The following is a 20,400-nucleotide window of genomic DNA, read 5'->3' on the forward strand; positions in this document are numbered from 1 at the left end:
TTGGAGCAACAGCAGAGACAATACCAGTCCAAAATGTTCCCCCTGTAGCTGGGGTTGTGAAAAGGTGAGATTTCCATGTGCAATACTCAAAGGTCTCAGATGCTGCAAAATCTACCAGTCAGCTATTGAAACAGCCCCTGGCACACTGGTGCAAGTCTTCAGCACATTTCCTAAAGTGCTGAACAGAGATCTCAGAGGACATAGTCACAGACTAATACCTCTTTTGGGGACATGAAATGTCTCACAGAAATGTCCCATTCTCCTGCTTTTGTTGCCCCAGGGAAATGGGATGTAACATGCTGCCAACAGCTGCGAGCAAACGAGATTGTCCACATGGCAGCTGTAAGGCAATGGGACTGAGAAGAGATAAATTTCTGTCTCTGACAATAGCTAATGGGCTCCAGGCAGCCTGGCAGCTGCAAAGCACCCAGTTCCCTGCTCTGGTTCTGCTGACCAGGCACCTCTGGGGCTGTACTTTGAGCTGGTGAAGAAAAGAGGCAGAACAAGTCTGCTTCCATCTATTTTTATACTGCAGATCCATCTGCTTCTCTCCACAGCTGGCAAGGCCTGGAGCTCAGTTTAGATCCTCCCAACAAAAGCCTCTTTATGAGGCATGGGAATCCCCCAGCACTATCAACACCATTTGGATTGGATTGCCCAGGCATGGGCTATTTTGGGCACCACAGGTGGTTTCTCCATCTCACTGAGCACAGGGATGGAGGCAGCAGATGCCTCACCACAATACTGCTCTGCCATTCCACCAGGGCTGAACTGAGCACTGTGAAGGCTCTGATAAGCCCATTGGATCTGGGGGGATGGGACACAAAGGGAAGAGTTCAGGGAATGGGTTTCACAGGTGAGACAGAGCAGAATTTCCATCAACACCGAGACTGAGAACTGCTTTTGAGACAGAAAAACAGAGCAGAGCTGATCGGTCTCTGCCCTGGAGCAAAGCACTAACTCACCCCACACCTGGACCCAAGATTTTCATTCCACAGACCCCATACCCTAGAGAGCAACCCCTGCTCTGTCTGAGCAAAGCAGAAAACTCCATTTCTCTCCTCTCCCCTCTGTCCAGGCAGTAACCCCTTCCTTTGTGCTGAGGTTCAACATCTGCTTGCTCCTGTTGGAGAGAGCTCCAAGCTCTGGGTTTCCCCTCAACAGACAGGCATCACAAAGCTCTCTCAGACTCTCCTTTCTCTGTTATCTTATTGCATGGATGATATTTCCTGTGTTTATTTTTCTTGTCTGCTTAGCTGGCCTGGAGGGTCTCACCTGCTGGAAAACTGCCATTACTTCTCTATCTGCAACACTGGCCAAGGGTTAGCAAAAAAAAAAGGGTTTTAGGTTCACTTCTAGTTTTCTTGGGATGCCTGAGTACCAGCAGAGGCCAAAGGCCACAGATGCTGAGGGGGAGCAGGTTCCTGTGTCCTTACCTGGAAGTTGACATCAGCAGATGCATCTCTTTAGGAAGAAGAGCAGGGACACGTTTCACAGCGCTGGGATTCATCTGGCACGGAGAGAGCACAGCCACCTGGAAAACACTGAATTCATGGTTCTGTCCTCAAGGAGCTCCCTTTGGAGACTGTGAACGTGTCTGTGCAGCAGAGCACAGCTCTTCCAAGACCTGACTGACACACAGGCTCAGTGTTCAGTGTCAGCCACATGTCACTGACACCCCGACCCCAGGACGCAGCCTCGTGCTTTTGATGGGAAGAAAGCATTAAACTCTCCCAGGGAGGACTCTATGTCCCACACAGTGTTTCCAAATCAAATGCTGATGGAAAGATCCTCCTGCAAGGGAATCAGAGACTTCTGTTAACGTAGAGAGCACATCTCCTCCAGCCACACAGGGAAAATCTACAGGAACATGGGTGCTGCAGTCCTTGAAAGTGCAGGTGGTTCTGAACCATGGTGGCCCCTGCATCTTGGATAAACTCCTTGTGCATTAGGTCTGGTGTGTGGCAGGAAAGGAGGGATCATCTGCAAACACAGAATTTAGGATGGGAGAGAAATTGCTTGGGAAGCAAGTGCTCAGAGAAAGCAAGCTGGAAGTGTTTCTGATCAAAAGACTTGATTCCTATGCATTGGCTCAATCCATAAGGAATAGGGGATCTTGGGTTTAATTTTGTTGTGGATGAGTGCTAGCTGGGTTAGTTCAGCGGACTGGAAGGCCTCAGTGCAAGTTAGGGATATTATTGTGTATTTCCTCTGGAAGGAAACCAAAATGCTGTTTCTCATGACTTCAGAAAGGACACAGCTGTAGAACAAGCAGCTGAGTCTCAGCTTTACTCGTGGCATTGAGTTACCGATGGTGGGAGAAAAGACTATTTCTGTTTTTCCAATGCAACCTTTAGCATTTTGATCCTTCTGGAATTAGAGGAGGATCTTGAGGAGGGTCTGAAATTTTTTTTTTGTCTCCACCCTATTCTGTTAGTGCTTTTGGCATGGATATAAAGAAAGGCAGGAAACACTTGGAATACTGGACTGCTCCCAAGTGGCAGACACCTCAGAAACAAGGCAGTCAGCTGTCCTTTAAGGTGCTGGGTGCCACCCAGCACCCCTGTGCTGGTCCTGAGTGCTCTCCTCTTGAGACTCTGCCTTTCAATCAGTCACAATCCTTGTGAATTAACTGCAGCTGTCCCCCAGTAGCCTCTCTGGGGCTGGGAATGCAAACATTAGCCTTCTTCTCCCCAAAGTCTTTTGGATCTGCAGAATAACTTCACAATTGCATATGTTACCAGCACAGAACAGCTTCAAGTCAGCAGCACAATCTTCAGTTGCCAGCAAGGAGCCTTGTGGATCTCAGGGCTGGATCAGGAAACCTGTGATTGCTCACAATCACATTAACAGAGAAGACAGGATGTCAGGGAGTCACTCGGCAAGTCTCAGAGCCACCATTCCTGTCACCTGTGAAACCAGTCAAATTCTCTGGATGATGGAATGGTTTAATATCACAGGATCCAGTGTGTGTGGCAGGGCTGCTCAAGACATTAACACAGGAAGCAATATTGTTCAATGTTGACTTAACTGCCTGGCAGGTTATTCAGTGATGTGGAAGGATGGGAGCCTGCCTGGGACTCACAGCCCTGCAAACAGCATTTCTCCTTGGCAGGACTCCTTTTGCTACAGCTCAGTGATAAAAGCTTGTATGAGCACGGAGTGAAAACGGCCTTCACCCAGCCCAGCTGGGCCCAGCACACCTGTCCACAGGAGGCTTCAGCATCTGCCACTGCTCAGCCCTTCAGCACCTCCAAAATAGGAACTTGGCAAACAGAGCCAACAGAGTGCATTGCTAAGCAGAACGTTCTGCCGAGTCCCAACACCAGGACTGCGTGTTATAGGGCACTTGCCAATTCCTGAGTCAACTTTATTTATTATACACAAGAAAGGTCATGACGAATCTCAAATGATAAAATCTGTGTCTGTCAAGTCACCTTCCTTATTTTCATTGGCCCAGACCCTCACGTTCCACACCAACAATAACAGGACATGGGTTCAGGAGGCACCGTGAGTGCAGCTTACCCTGAGATGGCCCAGGCTTGTTTTGCATTCTTCATAGAACTGATCCAGGCTGCTCAATTCTCTTTATTAGGAGGTGGTTTTTTTCCTGGATGCAATCACCACACTGCCCTGCATCCATGGAAATCCCAGAGAACAGGCAAAAGCTTTCACAGCCCAGATGATGCCAAATACCCAAATGATGCAGCTGCAAGTTCTCCAGCAACATGAGGTACCCAAGATATGCTTAACTACCAATAGCAGCCCAAAAAAAAATCCCCATGATCTCCTCAACAGCTGAGGCAGCAAGATACCCCACACACATAGCTTTCTTCTTTGTCATCATGAGCTGTTACCTAGGAAAGACAAAAATGGGAGCTGCCTCAGGTTCTGGCTAAATCCTTGGCTAAACCCATTCAATTGCAGCTTCACTGCTGTCTGTCCAAGCCAGCGGGTTTAAAGACTTCCCTGGGATCTGCAGAAGTTGCAGTCACCTCTCTGGATTGCAGAACACTCCCAGAAACCACAGTCTTTGCTTTGGAGTTCAGGGTAACAGTCTTGGACCACACATTATGGATCTGCACTCCACATAACCTCATCTTTGTACAGCTCACTCTGAACTTGCAGATGGAAAGTTCTTTTCCCACTCCTTGCCTTTCACCTGCTGAAAAATCACCACGCTGCTCTCAGACCCAAACCTGGTTTACATTACTTTCTCTGATGTGTTGCAAGGACTCTAATTCTTGAAGTGAAATTCTGATTTTCTGAGATCTAGACAGCCCTTTCCTGACACTGCAGGATCTTAGCAGTGACTGCTGCAGTCCCAAAGCAGAGAATGACTGCATCTTACAGCCAAAACTCCTCCAACAACTCCACCCACTGGGTCGTTTCTGAGGAAACATCTCCAGTATCCAGAGATGCCCCTCTTTGTTGTCTGAACAACACTGAAGAGGAGATTGGGAAATCATAGAGGAGCACAGGTCCACTTCCTATTCAGGGAGACTCCAACCTGCAGTGGGTCACATCATTTAACCTGAGGTGCTCATCTGTGGGATCAGAGGAGTGGATTCCTCTCAGGGTCACTCAAAGCAGGCAAAAGTCTGTCTCCTTCCCATGAATGAACACACAGAGAATCTCTTTTCTCACATGGTCACAGTCAAATGCAAGACTGGAGGAATCCTTCCTGTGAAAGTAAATTGTGAGGTCCACAGGGCCTCAGAGGAGGTGCTCAGAGCTTTTTCACTACCTGAAACTTCTTGAAACACATGCAGACACTTGTGTGTATTATGCTTAGCAGCAAAGTCTTCCAGTTTGTGGCAAAAGTGACAAGTAAGATTCTGCTGCTTTAAATACTGTGAAAAGCTCTTTAGAGCCAAAATCGTTATTTCCCATTTGTAGGGAAAACCTGCTAATCCTCCACAGTCCCATCCTACTTCATCACTCAGAAATGTCAGCAGTTCCCCAGTGCTGCAGCCAGCTCATATCTGCACCAAAAGCCCTGCAGAGTCAAATTGCTCAGGGGGACTGAGCCAAGGTGTGGATCTCTGAGCAGAGATTTCTGATCAGGCCAATTGTGCTGTTGAGCTGGGAGCTCTCTCTGTTCTTCCAAGTTCTCTTTCTCAGGCACAGCATTGTTCCCTGGGCTCCTGCAGACGCCCATTGTTCGGAAGCTCCCGGCCTTTGATGCTGCGGAACAAAACGCTCAGTGTTTGTGAAAGGAGGGAAAATCAAAAAGCTGCTCAGTTACACACTTGGTTGAACAGCTCGGGCAGTTGGCTGCAGAGCACCAGGGCTGCAGAGCACCAGGGTGCCAGCACCTCCATGAGGAGGCCTTGAGCACAGCTCAAAGTGACCCAGAAGAGGGAACGACCACCCAGAAGGTGGTTGATGGCTATCTGGTGAACTTTTATTTCAGAATCTCCCAATTCCAAGTGCTCCCGGACTGAACAGACTTCTATCAACCTCCTTAGACACACATTTAGTAGCTGCCAGGTGGAAAAAGCTGGAAATTACTTCTGCTTCAGCATTGCTCAGATTTGACAGGAGAAACAGCACAGCAGCATCTAGATTTCCTGCCTCCATTTCCAGACTAATTTGGCTGGCAAGAGCTGGGCAGAAGTCTGAAAGGGTGATGGTCTGAGGTACACCAGCAGGGCCACATGGAAGGAGAGCCAGCAGGGTGGGATGGCCCAGGTCCTGCTGTGGGATTCTTCTTTGCCAGGGCAGTGGTTTGGGTGAAAACAGCTCTACTTTGTGTTCCATACACAGCTGTGAGGGATTTCTACTGCCACGATGGGAGAAGTCTTCCAGTCCATTTGGGTCTGTCACTTTAGTCCATGCTAATCTCTCCTGGGAAAGCACAGGCAGCACCAGGGAGAGAGCTCTCCAGAAGGATCAATCACTGGAGAAAGCTAACAACATAATAAAAAAATACTTGCACACAAGATCCAGCCAGCCGGATCTTCCTGGGACAAAGGCACTCACACTCTCTTTTACAAATATATTTTATTATTTTAATGCTTATTAAGAAATGTAACCAAGACAGACTCCGCAGCACCAGCGGCTCCTCACTGCCCAGCAGTCTGATGACTTCACAGATAAGAAAACTTCACAGATTCAAAAAAACCTTTGGTCAATGCACTTTAAATACATTTGCATGCACAGATTCTCCCACCTTCTCCCTTCCCACCCCCCACCCCCCCAATGGTAACTGACAAAGGGAAAACAACACCTATATCATAAAACATTTAAATTAAAAGAGTAACTGTTTCATACTGACAGCATGTGCAGCGGGGTGTTCATAGTGTCTTGGTTTGCACACCACAGAGAACCTCTCCACAGGACAGGGCAGGAACACCAGCTCCTGAGACAGTGGGGGAGGGATGGATGTTCTCAGATCACCAGGTTCCAGTCTTGATTTTAACACATCCTTGTGTGAACAGCCCCAGCAGGCAAGTGAGGTGGGGAGTTACACACAGCATTGCCCCAGTCTGGGGATTCTCATCTATCAGGGTGAGTCACCTCTCATGCAAATCAGGAACTGGTGATTTTTGTTACTCTTTATGTGTTTTGCCATAAAGACAGCCAGAAGCTGAGGGCTAGAAAGAAAAAAAAAGCTGAAATGACTCAGTGCAATTTGATGCCCAAAACAACTTGGGAGAGAACTGACTTTCAGGCAGCTGAACTTAGCAAACACCACCAGAGAGTATTGCATGCAGGTTTAATGCATTGTGGCACCACTGCAGCCTGTTTGTCCTTCCACAGAACTTGGCTGGAAGGATTTGGTTTAGGTAGGGCCCATGCTCATGAAGGAGAAGGGGATTTGTTATACCTGGAGTTGCTCATGAAATGGGACAATGTATCTGGAAAGAACATAATCCATAAGAACCATCCCTGCCTCAGTCAATACAGACCCTACAAAGTCAGCCCTGTGCACGCCCCAGGAAAGGCTGATCCTCTGCACCCCTCAGTACCTCCCAACACATTCCTGCTCCCCTGAAATCCTCCCAAACACCTACTCTACAAATGCTCCTTCACTACCAAGAGTTCCTGTCCATCCTGACCCTCCAGTCTCCCACACCTTAGAGACTTCTCCATTTCCACCAGCATCCCCTGAGGCATCGCCAAAAAATGATCACAGGCTCAGGTTATTATTCTATGTCAGGCTATTATTCTATGTCAGGCTAATATTCTATGTCACTCCAAGTCCACCTGCACCAACTGGGACCAGTGAGAAACCCTTTCTGTCTCCAGCATTCCCAGCTGTCCCACCATGCCACATTGCTTCTTGGTTCAAGAGCTGCAGTTCAAACTTGCACAGAGCTTTGAAATATCACTAATCCAAATGGGACTCTGCAGGATACAGCTGTGAGTGCATTTATTTGCACACACAAAAAGCAGTGCCCTGTTGAGGAGAGAGCACCAAGAACTCTTGGTAAAATTACTCCTGGCAATGGATCAAACATTGCTTTCTCCAAAACTTTTATAAAGCAAATAAACTCTGGAGCCTAAGAGTCTTCAGGGAATGGTGAAATTCATGGAATGCCCTCACACCAAATGAGGCACCACATCTCTCTATGCATCTTCAGACTTTTTTAGCAAGAAGTTCTCGTTCAATTAAATTAGTCTCTGCTGGCCCCAGCTCCTACTCTCTGGACCCACTGCACCTGGGATTCCCAGGAAGGTCTCCTCCAGCCTCTCCTGATAGTCACCTCATTCTTCCCTTTGTCTTGGCACCATCTTTGTTTATCCAGAACAGCTGGATCAGCTAAACATTCTCCAGCTGGAAGAAAAATGGGGATATGAGTGGTCCTAGGAAGTTTGGAAGGCAGGTACTTCTCTCAAGAGTGGAGAGCTGCCAGGAGAAGGGAAGAGCACACTTCATTGATGGGACCTATTCTTTTTTTTTAATGGAAAACAAACAAAAAAGCAGGAAGCCCTGAAATTATGATCCCGAGGAAACAAGAAATATGAAGTCCAAAATTCTGTTCAAAAAGCTCCTGCTCTCCCCAACAACTGCTTCAGAAACGTCCTCTGAGGGTCCACCTCAGCCATGTGTTTGCCAGAAGGCCCAGCCTGTGGTGCAGCTGCCATCCCTTCCTTGCTGTGACTGCAGAGAGCTCCACAAACCACCCTCTCCATACCCTGCCCTTCCTCCTGCACACAGCCCACCCCTTCACACACCCTTTTCACTTCAAGTCTTGATCACCAATATTGAAAGGGACTGGATACACTTGGGGGCAGCTCAAGCAGCAACACAAAAGTTAAATTCAAGTGGAAAGTCACTAAGCTCACGTGGTGATCTGGTTGGGCAGGAAAGCAATCTGGGAAGCAAAGCAAACCTAAGCTTGTCCATCGACATAGATCAACTTGATTCTTGGGGCAACCAAGCAAGAAACAGCCACAAGTAGGTGTAGAGATGCTCAGGAAATATAGAAAGCAACCAATCCACACCAGCTGTTGAAAGTCTGATCCAATACAGTGCAAACCATCCCTTCACCAATGGCAGCTAAAGCTCAGCAGGCAACACTTCTGCACTCGTGTGTGTTCCAGCACATGAGCAATGCTGGTATTTTCCCACACTTCCTTCCCTGCTCTGGGTCTTTGTGGACCTAATTGTTATTGACATGAGTGCCGGATGTAATCTTGTGTTATTCTTAGAAACATTTCAGCTCCCAGCTGAGGCCTGAAGAGAGCAGCCCCCCATTTTCCTGAGTTCCTCTGCCGCTGTTACAGGAGGTCAGAGAAGCCATCACACAAAGAACCTACAGACATATTCCACCAAGAAGGACCAGGAGTAACGAGATCCCGAGTCACCCTGTGGAGGAGCTGCCTGTGACGTCAGTGACAGGGGAATGGCTCAGAGTTCCTTTAGCTGCTGCAGGGATAATCCTCTCCTCTGACGTCAGACCACGGGCAAGAGCCCTGCCAAGAAAGCAGCAGTTCAATTAAACCACCAAGTCTATTGTTTTACAACTGGCCTGTCTTTCTGTAAGGACTGTGGTGGCAGCCACATCATTTTATCTATCTCACAGTAAGTTTTGTGCTAGCCCACAGCAGCTACATGCTCAAACACATTCAGCATCACAAACTTCTCCCCACGTACGTAGGGAAACTGGCAAAAAGAAAATTCTCCTCAAAATAAAACTGATTTTTCATTTTAATAGTTCACAATATATAAAATAAACATGGAATAAGAACACACAGACCTGACCTGCTCTTCCTCAAGTATGAAAATCCCCCTTAGCTTCTGAAATGTTCGTGGACAGACACGAGGAGGAGCTAGATTGAGGGAGGATATTTCTGATGTTTTCAGCTAGGGAATAAGCTTCAGATTCCTGGAATTACCAGACTTTTCACTTCCCAGTAGGACCTGGGACTACTGCCTGTCTCTCCAGAAGGCTGGTAGTACTGGACATGGATTATTTGTCTGAAAAACACAACCCAGGCAATCTTCAGGTAGAATTCAAGCTGATGTGGTTTTCTGCTGTTCTTGAGCTGCCAGACTTCCTTAATTTTCCTTCCAGAAAATTACCAAACTGCAGTGAAACACCTCTGCAACAAACCACAGCAACGTGTACACTTGCTGCAGCACAAATTTGCCTGTTCTCTTCTACAGAAGTAGAAACTGCAGTTTCTAAGCTGAGTTCCAATACCACTGACACCTTTCAGCTTCTCAGAGCAGGAGCATCTTCTAACCAGACAGAGCCCAGAGCTTCCTCTGTTGGCCTCTGCATCACAGGGACACATCAGGCTTCACAGGAAAAAAAACTGAAATCACAGGAGAAAAGGTTTTTTAAATAGAGCTCATTGGAATTCCAAAATTAGGTCAAGGTATGTGTGTGGGTTGCTCTCCATCCCAAGAAAGAAGTAAAAAAAAAGTCCCTCAGCCTGTTGAGTGAGGATGAAGATGACTGAAATATGGAATATTACCTCCCCTCACACACATCTGGGGCCATGGAAAGAATTTGCATTCTAGGAGCTCAGGAGGAGAAGCACAGAGGCAGGGGGAGAGCTCTACAAAGAGCTCACACACCCACAGCCCTTGACAGCCCTGCCCTGAGGACACAGCCCGCAGCACCACGTCCTGCCAACCTTTTGCCAAGGGAAATCCTTGGCAAGGCTCAGCTTTGGTGATTTGCTGGACAAAGGGGAGTGCTTAGAGGTTATATTTGCCATGTGCATCTGGAACACTGAGCACTCAGGGAAAAGATATGAGCTCTTGCCCATCTTTTATAAGTTAACATAAAGTAACCTTATCATCATGTGGAAAAAAACAATTTGAGCAACCTGTTGCAGTATAAGCTTCAAGAACACAAACTGAAAGACAAAGTGCCATGGTTGAAAGTATCCAGAGTTCCAATCAGGTAAATTCCTTCCTTCTCCAAGCAGTTCCTGGCATCCTTCCTGACAACAGATTTTGCTATCCCCCCTTCTGCTTGTTGCAGGGCCACAGTACTCAGAGGCCCTTCCCAGCTGCTCTTTGTTATTCAGGGAATACTTCCAGCCACGCTTCTATTTCCATTGGTAAAGACAGCGAAACCAACTCTCAACCACAGGCACAGTACAGCAAAATGTCCTGAAATCCCTGCATCAGCAGTCTCCCAGTGCTCAGCTTGGAATGCCATCCTCGACCTTGGCACCTCTCTTGGTGACAGGTCATTGATGGGTAACGTGTCCCTCCTTCCTTAGTCCACTTCAGTGGTCTCTTGGCTCTTCTCCAGTCTGGTATTTAGGATCATCCAACAGTCCTGGATATGGACCCCTTTCTCCACAGCGATCTGAGTACACTGCTCTCCCCCCGCCCCCCAGCCTCCCTTTCTGCCATGGCAGAGGTGACCAATGGAAAAAAAAATAATTCTACCAGGAAAACTTCGAAAGTCTCATCAGGAAACATCAGCTGCAGCAAAGGCTGCTCTTTCCAGATCTGAGTAAGACACCTGGGCATCAATTAGCTCTTCACTGTGAAGCTCCCTGTTCAGGCATGCGTCTGAGAGAATCCCATTTTTACAGGAATGTGGGAGATGTCCGTTTGTCTCCAAGTCCAGAGCATTTCCATTCTGGTGCCATTCCAAGGCAGCTTTGCATTTGTTCAAGTCCTGCTTTTCAGGATCCCTGTGGATCTCTCCGTTGCTGTACACCTCCAGTGCATACTCACTGATCCGTATGCTGGCGTTCTCTGCGTCCCCCCCGTGGGTGGAAGTCCTGGAGCTGGCGGCTCCTGCCTTGAACGGCTCCTTGCGGCCCAGGATGTGCTGGCTGATGATTTTCCGGAAGGTGTGGCGGAACTCCCTGATGCGGTAGGCATAAATCAGGGGGTTTACCACCGAGTTAGCGTGAGACAGGATAATGGCCAGGTACATCAGCCACAGGGGAGCGTGGGCACAATCTGGGCAAAAAAGGGTAAAGCAGTTAATGATGTGCAGTGGAAGCCAGCAGACTGCAAACAGCCCGACGATGATGGCCAAAGACTTGGCTGCATGGACTTCCTTCTGCAAGGTGGAGCGGGAACGTTCCCCGTGTACCATCTTGTTCTCCATCTGCTTGAGCTGGCGCCGGGCTGCCATGAAGATTTTCAAGTAGATACCAAACATGAGAAGGAGGGGCAGGAGCACACAGGCAAAGAAGTTGTAGTAGACCATGTACTCCATGGTGACCACGGCCTCGAAGAGACACGCCACCATGCTGTTGCTGCAGTTGATGGGAGAGGACCAGTTGGAATGCGGCTCTTGGATCTGGGCACGCTTGTGCCACCCCAGCATTGGGGTCAGGCCGATGATGAAGGACAACACCCAGCAGATGGCAATGACGCCTTTGGCTCGAGAGCCAGTCACCAAGCCATTGTACCTGCAAAGCAGAGGAGATGGGAGCTGTGTCAGTGTCATTCAACAAGCTGCTGGCACTCACACAACCTCACAATGGCCCCATGGTCCAGAAGACACTGAGAAAGGCACCTGCTTCATCAGAGGGGCCTTTGCACTGATGTGCAGAACCCATGCAGCACACCAAGGACATGGTGACACTGTCTGCCACCTACTTCCCTCCTCTTTCCTTTAAGCAGTGAATAGTTGACAGAAAAGCAGGGAAATCAATTCAGTTTTCATCCGTGCTCCTTCACTGCACCAGTCCACTTGGGTGTGCACACAGATCTTGCAGCCTGGATAACCAAGAGCACTGCTCTGACCCTTGTGATGAAGACCACTGTGGGTCTCTTGCCAAAGCCTAAGGCAGCATCTCCTTCCTGACAAAGGAGCAGCCTTTTAGCATGGAATTGTTAGGTCTGTCTTGCAGTAGATCTGTAAACCAAATAGCACAAAAGAGCCTGGAGGCACAGTGCCACCAGCCCTGCATCCACATTTTGGTGTGCTCCAGGGAATTCCTGCTGGCTCAGTTGCAGCAGCCAGGCTGGCATTGCCTGCATGGCATCTCACTCTGCTCCTCAGTGGCACTTTCAGGAAGACCAGCACCACCAACCTTCTTGAAATAACTGAGGCAAGTCAGCAGTTTTCCTCACCAGCCCAGCTAAGTCGACCCCATGTCTTTCTCAGAAAAGAGGAATTAAGCTGGGGACAATTCTCTGACTACAGGTGTGCCATGGCCTGCACTGCACACACCAAAGGGACCTCAGTGGTGGAGGTATTGATGCCTGCCTGAAGCCAGTGCTCCTAATAGTAAACTTTCCAAAATCTGTTGAAAGAAACAATAAGCAACATGGTAAGAATCTGACAGTGCAGCAGAGACCTTGGTTTGTTTGTTATCAGCCAGTTTCCAGGGCCTCACAGGTTACTGCGAATCCTGAGCTGACTCCACCAGTTCTCCCCTCTGAAAATGTAAATTAGGGCAGCAGTTTAACATTTCAATGCAATTTCCTTCCCTGGGTAATGCTCAGCATGGAAAGTAGATGGCTGGGTTCCCACATGGCAGCGTGGGTCCCACACTGTATTTGACCGGACAGTAGCTCCCAGTGTTTACCCAGTGCTCCTTCTCCCTCTGTCCCCAGAATTCTCTCCAAAAACAAACATTACAAGAAATAATACAACAAACCACAGAAATCTTTCCATCTCCCAGTGAAATAATTACTCCCACAGGTTCATGCTCCTATCCCAGCACAAGTTCAAGACAGGGGAGAAGAGTGGCTGCTTTTGCACAGTAAGGAATGGAGATCCTGCACATGCTTTAATCCTTGACCAAGGGCCTTGGAAAAAACAAGACCCATCAGGCTCCAATTTCCCTTTCTCAGTTGCATTTCAAAACCAGAAAAGAGTAAGTGGATAAGGGAGCCAAGCACACAATTCCCAGCACGCAAAACACACCTAAATTGCCCTTCCAGAAATGAGGAAGGGATTCAGCTGATTCTGAGGGAGAAAAAGGTTTTTTCCAGCAATTAGCGGATCCTGCCCAGTGCTTAAAGGATGCAAAGGGCGCAGCATGAATGGTAGCAGAGAGCTGCTCCATTCAGACCTCATCAACACATCAAAACAGCATCTGTGCTTTGAAATGTACACTCAGGGAGCAAGAGAGTGGCTGGAGGCCCTTGAAGCTTGAAAAAGCAACAAAACAAAACAAACAGAAGAAAACAAACAAAAACAAACAAAAAAAGACAAAACAACCCAACAACAACCAAAAAAAAATCCCCAAAACATCCCACAACCACCAAAACCCTGCAGCCCTGGAATTAGCTACATCTTGTCAGAGGAATTTTGAAATTGTGCAGCTGTTATCCCACGACTAGAGATGTCCCTTCCCTTCCACTAAAAATACATTCACTACTGCTGCAGACAAACACCCCGCCACACTTCCCCCTCCCTCTTGTCCTCTGGGGATTCCCATGCAAGGAGCTTTACAAGGCTTCAGAGCAGCACTGAACCCAAGCAGCTGCCCAGCTGCAGAGCATTGTCCTGCAGTGCATGTCCATAACACCTTGCTCAATATCTCCCAGGGTCAGGACAGAAAGCTCACAGCATCTGGTGACAAAGCCAATGGCCTTGTGCTGGCCAGGTACCCACTGAGAAGTGTTAATTTGTTTAGGAGAGTTTAATTTCTGGAACCCACACGAGGCACCTCTGACTGACTTGGCTGAGGTAGCATCATAGTCCAGATGGGCTTTCCTGGACTCTTTCCTCTTCTCCACTTGGAGATGTCATTGAAGACTTTGTGTACATCTTTGTGTGCTTGGTCTCAGTATCTTTCCAGGCTCACAGCAGCCAGGCCAAAGCCATTCCATTCTACAGGGTAACCTCAGGGCTTCCCAGACACATCCCCTACCCTGGGGGTGGCTGGCACCACGCAGGAGACACAACCAGCTGAAAGGAGCTGGTCACACCTGCAGCCCCTGGTCTGCATGGCTGGCAGGTGACTTTGCAGCGTGTCTGGTGTGTCCAGGCAGCACTGGATTGTCTGTGCAGCAGCAGTTCTGCTTCCTGGAAATAACACACTTGCTACACAACCAACCACTTCTGCTTGTGAAATTCCAGACACAAAGGACGTGAGTGCAGAGCACAGGGATGCTCATGGTGGGGATAGAGTCACACATCTCCTCTAAAAAGCAAACCCAACTTTTGCAAACACGTGAAAATGTGGAAGTTTTCCCCAAAATAGTTTCAACCTGCCCTGCTGCTCTCCCAGATACCCAGCTGGCAAAATGGAGCAGGAGAACAGCTGCCCTTGGTGAATGTACAGCTCCTCTGGGCTGCCTAGAGTAACCTGGCTGTGGATGTGCCACTTCTGGGCCCTTGGACCAGTTCTGTGCCATGAAGACGAAGAATCCTCTGAGGCTGGGTGGAAGACAGAGCTGGTAGTCTGTCCAGAGTGTCTTCAGGGAGAAGTTAAAATCCTTCAATACACTGAGTGATATGTAGCTGGCCTAACTCACCCTCACAGTGTCCAGCCATCCTGCTGCTTGTCTTCCAAACCCTCCTTTGGTGGACAGCACTGCACATCCTCTGTCAGCTGTGGAGCATTTTTCAGACACTGCATCACCCTAATGCTCAGCTGAGGGCTTTGATCTGCATTCAGGCACTGCTCAAAGGTGTTCAACAAATCACTACAAAATGCTGCTCACCAAGCACCCACCAGCCCACACCTCAGGCAGCTGCAGCCATCAGAGACAGGATCAAGCAGGAGATTCAATCCCTATTACATGTATGTGGAAATGAGAGACCCTGGCAATCCCAGATCATCCAGGAAATCCGTGACAGGGCAAGAAATCAAACTGAGACCTTCACATGTACCAACTGAACAAATCACACTGAGACCTTCACATGTACCAGCTGAACAACCTTTCCCAAACCAGTCATCTGGAACCTTCCTCCTCTATTGCCAGGTACCAACAGATCCTGGTGTTGATCCACGCTATGGAGAGGGGGGAGGTCCCCAGGTGGGCACAGGTGCCCAGCATTATCTCTTTAATCAGCAGGAGCAGGAATGATGGGCAGACACGTTCTGCTTGTGACGTGATCAGCTTCCTGAACAAAACCTTGGTAACAGCAAGTTCTGTGCAGGCCATGAAGGCACTGCTTTCAAAGCTGTGCCCATTTAAAAGAAGGAGGGGAATTACTCTGTTCCCACATTAGGCTGAACCTGCCCTAAATCTATTTAACATATGAGCATACGTAGGAAATGCCTGCCATAAAATCAAAAGGTTTATGGTGAGCAGGGAAAGAAATAAATCCACATATGGCTCAAAGTGGCAATAAAACATTAAAACCCTGATTCACTGGTTTAGATGCTCACATAGGAGCATTTCAGAAAGGACTCTAGGGAATTAAAGCAACTACTGAAACAGGCTGTTCTCAGCACAAAGGTCCCTTGCACATCCTATACTTTATTCAGGGTTGGTGTTCATCTCCCCTGTTCTCCCTAGACTTTGGGAACCCAGTTCTTCACGTCCTGTGGCAGAAAAACGTCCCAATGCCACCTCAGAACTGCAGTTTAAATCACCACCACATGGGAAAAATCAGTCCCAAAGCTCCAAACATCAGGGAGCTGCACCTTAATAATGTTTCCCCAGAGAAGCCTTGCAGCAGCAAAAGCAGCTTTCACCAGAGGCAAAGACCTGCAGTGGGCACTGTGTGACCCACGTGCTTCATGCCTGAATCCAGCACAGAGAGCAAGCAGCAACCTCAGTAACCTCAGCAAACTCCTCTGTTTGGCTGCAGGAAGGAAAACCTCCCCTCTCTTTCCAGTGAGCTGGAGCTACCTGTCCTTCCCTGGGAATATCTTTCCACAAAAGCCTGCCCAGGAGCACGCGGCTGGGCACGCTGCCCACGCAGCCCTGGCTGGCACCACGGAGCCTGCAAAGCAGCAATTGTCCTTGGCCCAGGGCTTCATCCCGGGGCTCAGACTCACAGCCACTTTTGTTCAGAGCACCTGGGGGTTTTAGCCAGTGCAGGTTTTCAGGTACCTGCCACGGGAGAGCCTCACTTTGTCCTAGAGTGAACAATGGCTCGGGCTCCCTTCCTTGGGAGTGCCTTACTGCCACTTGCAGAGTGTTACATTTGTATAAAACCTGGCAGAATTCAGCCAAGTGCTTGAGAACTTGTGGAAAATAGACCACATTCTACGAAATGTTTCCATTGTATAAAAGGCAGAACATATAAGATATTCACAAATTAGTTTTTATCTATTTTATCTATTTTATTTTTTGGAGGAGGGTATCTTCTCCACAAAAAAAAATAATTTCAAAGGTAACTAATAATGTACTGAAGGGTCCAAAAGCAAGCAGTATCAGAAAACCCATTCTTCTGCCTTCTTAATACTGACAGTTTATTTCTGTGGGAATACATATCCACATATGGAGTTATCTCCATTAGGACAGATCAGACATGAAATATTTAAAGAGAAACAGAAGAATAAAGCACAAGTTTGGCCCTTTTTGGTTTCCCTAGAGTGAAGGAAGTCTGGCTTATTAATTATTCAGCTAATGAATATTAGGAATACCTGCTGGTACCTTTTGTGTCCTGTGAGGAGAAGGGGCCTTCCCAGGTATTAAAGGATGAGGTGAAAACAACACACTGTTAGTGGCAGAACTTTCCATCAAATTGTTTGACCCCTTTTTGAGACAAACAGCTATTAGAAAAAAGAAAAAACATGAGGATGTGGGCAATCTAAATTATACCACATTTTCCTCTTCAGATAATCAGCTTTCACTTTCTCAGCATATCTGAGGCTATAAATGCTTGTTCATCCATAAATTCTAAAGGCAAAACACAACTGACAAGTACATCACTCCTGCTGTGAAAGGACAAACAGCAGAGGACAGAGAGGAGGAGGAACCCATGGATTTACCTGTGGGTTTCTGCATCCAATCAGTCCCTCTGTTCCTGGGGAGGAAGAGGGTGTGCTCTGTTTTTTCCAAAACAAGATAGTGAAAGAAACCGGTGTCATGCCCAGCACTGATGTGGTCTGGTTTTTTGAAAAGACTTTTTACCTTGGCTGTTCCAGGAAATTACATTTTCAAGACAATATAGTTACAGTGATAGCCCAAAACGTGGGCAGAAATCCAGATTTTAAAACTCTCTTTCCTGGCAAGTCATGCTCTAGCAATAAGAGTGCTTAAACTGTCAGCAGGCATCCTCAGAGTTACCTTGTGAGAGATGAAATCAAGACATCAGCCCTTCTCAAAACCATTTCAGAGGCAGCTCCCACCAGGGGCTACTCAACATATTTCCTTGTACCATTTATCATTATTTTGGTTTATAAACTGAAATAATCTATAGAAGAACTGTAGAAAAGTGGAGACAGTCCAGTTTATAGATAACTATTATCAACAGAGTTTTCTCTGCAATGGAATGGAACAGTTATTTCTTACATCTACATCAAAACTAGAGGCTGTAACAGGTATGACCAATAGGGTTTGGAGACAATGTTAGAGCAGCACAAACTTGCTGAGGTGAGGCTTCAGGAAGGACTTGGCTGCACTGGTCCATCCACATGGAAAGGCAATTTCCGCTCTCCAGGGCTCCCATTCTGGTTTTGAACAGGAGGTTTGTGTTAATTGACACAAGTGCTGCATGACCAAAGTACTCAGAAGAGACAGAAATAAATTGTACAGATCAGCAAAAGTGATTCAAGCTCAAGAAGAGTGAGGATGTCCAAAAACTCAAACTCAAGAGCATAAAAATCAGAAATTGGTTCCATTTTTGCAGCCACAGTTGGCTGTTCAGGAGACGAAGGCGGTCTCTCCTTTCCTGAGAGCGTGCTGCATCCTCCTAAGGACAAGACAGGAAGGAAGGAGACTCCTACAGTTCTCCTGCAGCCTCTCCAGAGCTTCCTCTCCATCTCTGGAGCAGTCGCAGCAGCGCGGGGCTGCCTCGCGCCCACGGGCACTCAGAGCCCATTGCAGCAACGTGCTCCTGCCAGCCTGAACTGAGCAGCAGCCCCTGCATGTGTGTGACAAAACCTGTCCTTGTCCCATGCCAGCCTCCCTGGTCCCACACCAAGTAGCAGCCAGTCTTAGTCATTAAAATGTCCTTTCCTTTCTTTCAACTGCAGAGACCAAAAATCCCCACCTGCAGGCATGGGGTGGGACAAGCCTCCACCTTGACCCAGCCCATGCTGTGCTTTCAGAGGCAGTGTCTGAGCCAGTCCAAACCTTCCTAAAGCCCATTTCTTGGTAGCCTGCTGCTTCCTCTCCCTTCCCATATAACAGACTCCTGAGAGAAAACCCCACCTCCCTCCGCCCAGCCCTGCTGCTGCAGCTTCAGGCAGAGCCCCCTGCTCCCCACGGGGAGGGGGACAAGCTGACCTCACCCCCTTCCTGCCCTGCACCATCCCTCTGGTGCCTCTGGCTGCAGCTCAGGGCACAGCTTGCCTGGGTATGGAGTGGCAGCTCCCAGGCAGCACCTCTGTGATGCCATGGATACCCACCATAGGAGAACAGGGAAGAACAGGAAAAGGAAGCAACCAGAAAATCCACCAGCCAAGGCAGACTTTAGGACCTAGAAAAGCTGCTTTCAAAATACAAGAGAAAAAGAACCAATCTTCATTTAACTTTTCCTTCCTTGATTCATCTCCAGACCTGTGTTTTTTAGGGATGTTGAGCCCTCACCTCCCCAGCCCAGCCCCTGCTTACCTGAGGGGTATTCGGATGGCAATGATTCTGTCGATGGCGATGGCGAGGAGGCTGAAGATGGAGCTCTGAGTCAAGACCAGGACAAAGCAGGCAATGAAAAGGCAGCCATAGAAGAAGGCACAGAAGCCAGTGCTGATGGTGATGGCAAAGGGGATTGCCAGCACCCCCACAGCAATGTCAGCAGCAGCCAGGGACACCACAAAATAGTTGGTGACGTTCTGCAAGTTGCTGTTGAGATAGACGGCCCAGCAGACCAGGATGTTGCCCAGGATGGCCAGCACAGCAATGATCAGCTCCAGGATGATGTAGGCTATGTCTGAGAGGAAGTCGTCCTTCCCATGTACTAGCATGGTGAGAACAACCAGCCCCAGAGCTCAGCGTTCATATCTGCAGAGCCCTGAACAGCCAGCACCCCTCAAAGCTGCCTGGGCTCCCTGCAGGGCTCGCTGCCAGCCCAGGAAAGCTGCTCACACACACGTTTTCCTCCCCATGGCTGTTCAAGGACTTTACAGTAGATGGTGTCAAGAAAAAAAACCCCTGGGTCTGCCAGCTCCAGCAAAGTGGATTAACCAGGTGCAGAATAATTCAGGCTCCAGCAGACAAATGGACGGGAGAATCTCTCTTGGGGACAGACAGTGCTCCCCAGGCCTCAGGTCCAGCAGGCAGCACAGCACAGCAGCTGTACTGTACAGCAGTGCCACATTGGCTGCGGTGCTTTGTTTCCTGTTGACAATCCCCCTTCTAGTCATGGCTTCCTGTCATCTCCATACCATAGCAACATCCTCTGGTCCTCTTTTTCACCTTTTCCCACCAGGACTTGGGAAATATTCTCTTCAGCTGAAGCAAACATTAAACTTCTTCACTTGCAGTTTCCTCTAAAAAGAAAAGAAAACACCAACCAGATAGACTAAGTAATCAGCTCTACAGAGGAGATGGAGAAAGCAAAATCTCATTAAAGTGGCACATTAAATTGATAACGGATATTACACAGACCTAGAAGAATACATTATTGGCAAAATTCTCACATTTTGTCTATCCTGAAAGCTGCAGGGCCAAACCCAAGTTCAGGAAGGCAGCGTTTCACAGTGGTGATGAGAAACAAGGGACGTTTTGTTTTCGAGGCTACCAACTGAGCTGGCACTTCAGCAGCTGCTCCACAGCCCGCCCTGAAACACGAGAGCCCCACTAATTATGTCCTGGCAAGTGCTGAGGCTGCACAGGGGAAAGGTGGAGGAGCCTTTCACACACACCTGTCTCCCTCTGATGGCAAACACCGCGTTTGAGCCATCACGTGCTGCCCACCCTCGCGTGCTTTGCCACAAAACTGC

The 20,400-nt window shown here is 48.2% G+C and overlaps 2 protein-coding genes across 2 annotated transcripts in view; both read right to left on the bottom strand.

Annotated features, from left to right (window-relative positions):
- Positions 1 to 1,493, bottom strand: part of UPB1 (beta-ureidopropionase 1) — a 29,654-nt gene extending 28,161 nt beyond the window's left edge. The window contains exon 1 of the mRNA XM_066562211.1: positions 1,437 to 1,493. Coding sequence (XP_066418308.1) covers positions 1,437 to 1,462 — 26 coding nt within the window. The 5' untranslated portion in view covers positions 1,463 to 1,493. The remainder of the gene's footprint in view (positions 1 to 1,436) is intronic.
- Positions 1,494 to 5,987: 4,494 nt separating this feature from the next.
- Positions 5,988 to 19,916, bottom strand: ADORA2A (adenosine A2a receptor). Its single transcript, XM_066562391.1, has 2 exons — positions 19,073 to 19,916; positions 5,988 to 11,847 (listed from the first exon to the last, which is right to left on the bottom strand). The coding sequence occupies exons 1-2, from the start codon at positions 19,420 to 19,422 to the stop codon at positions 10,887 to 10,889; spliced, it is 1,311 nt and encodes a 436-aa protein (XP_066418488.1). The 5' UTR covers positions 19,423 to 19,916; the 3' UTR covers positions 5,988 to 10,886.
- Between the last annotated feature and the right edge of the window lie 484 nt (positions 19,917 to 20,400).

This window comes from Molothrus aeneus, chromosome 18 (genome assembly GCF_037042795.1).
Source record: "Molothrus aeneus isolate 106 chromosome 18, BPBGC_Maene_1.0, whole genome shotgun sequence".
NCBI classification, from domain to species: Eukaryota; Metazoa; Chordata; class Aves; order Passeriformes; family Icteridae; genus Molothrus; species Molothrus aeneus.

Coding starts and splice junctions, on each gene's coding strand:
- ADORA2A (XM_066562391.1), bottom strand. CDS start 19,422: ATGCTAGTACATGGGAAGGACGACTTCCTCTCAGACATAGCCTACATC. Junction 11,848..19,072: donor GCCATCCGAATACCCCTCAG/GTAAGCAGGGGC, acceptor TCTGCTTTGCAG/GTACAATGGCTTGGTGACTG.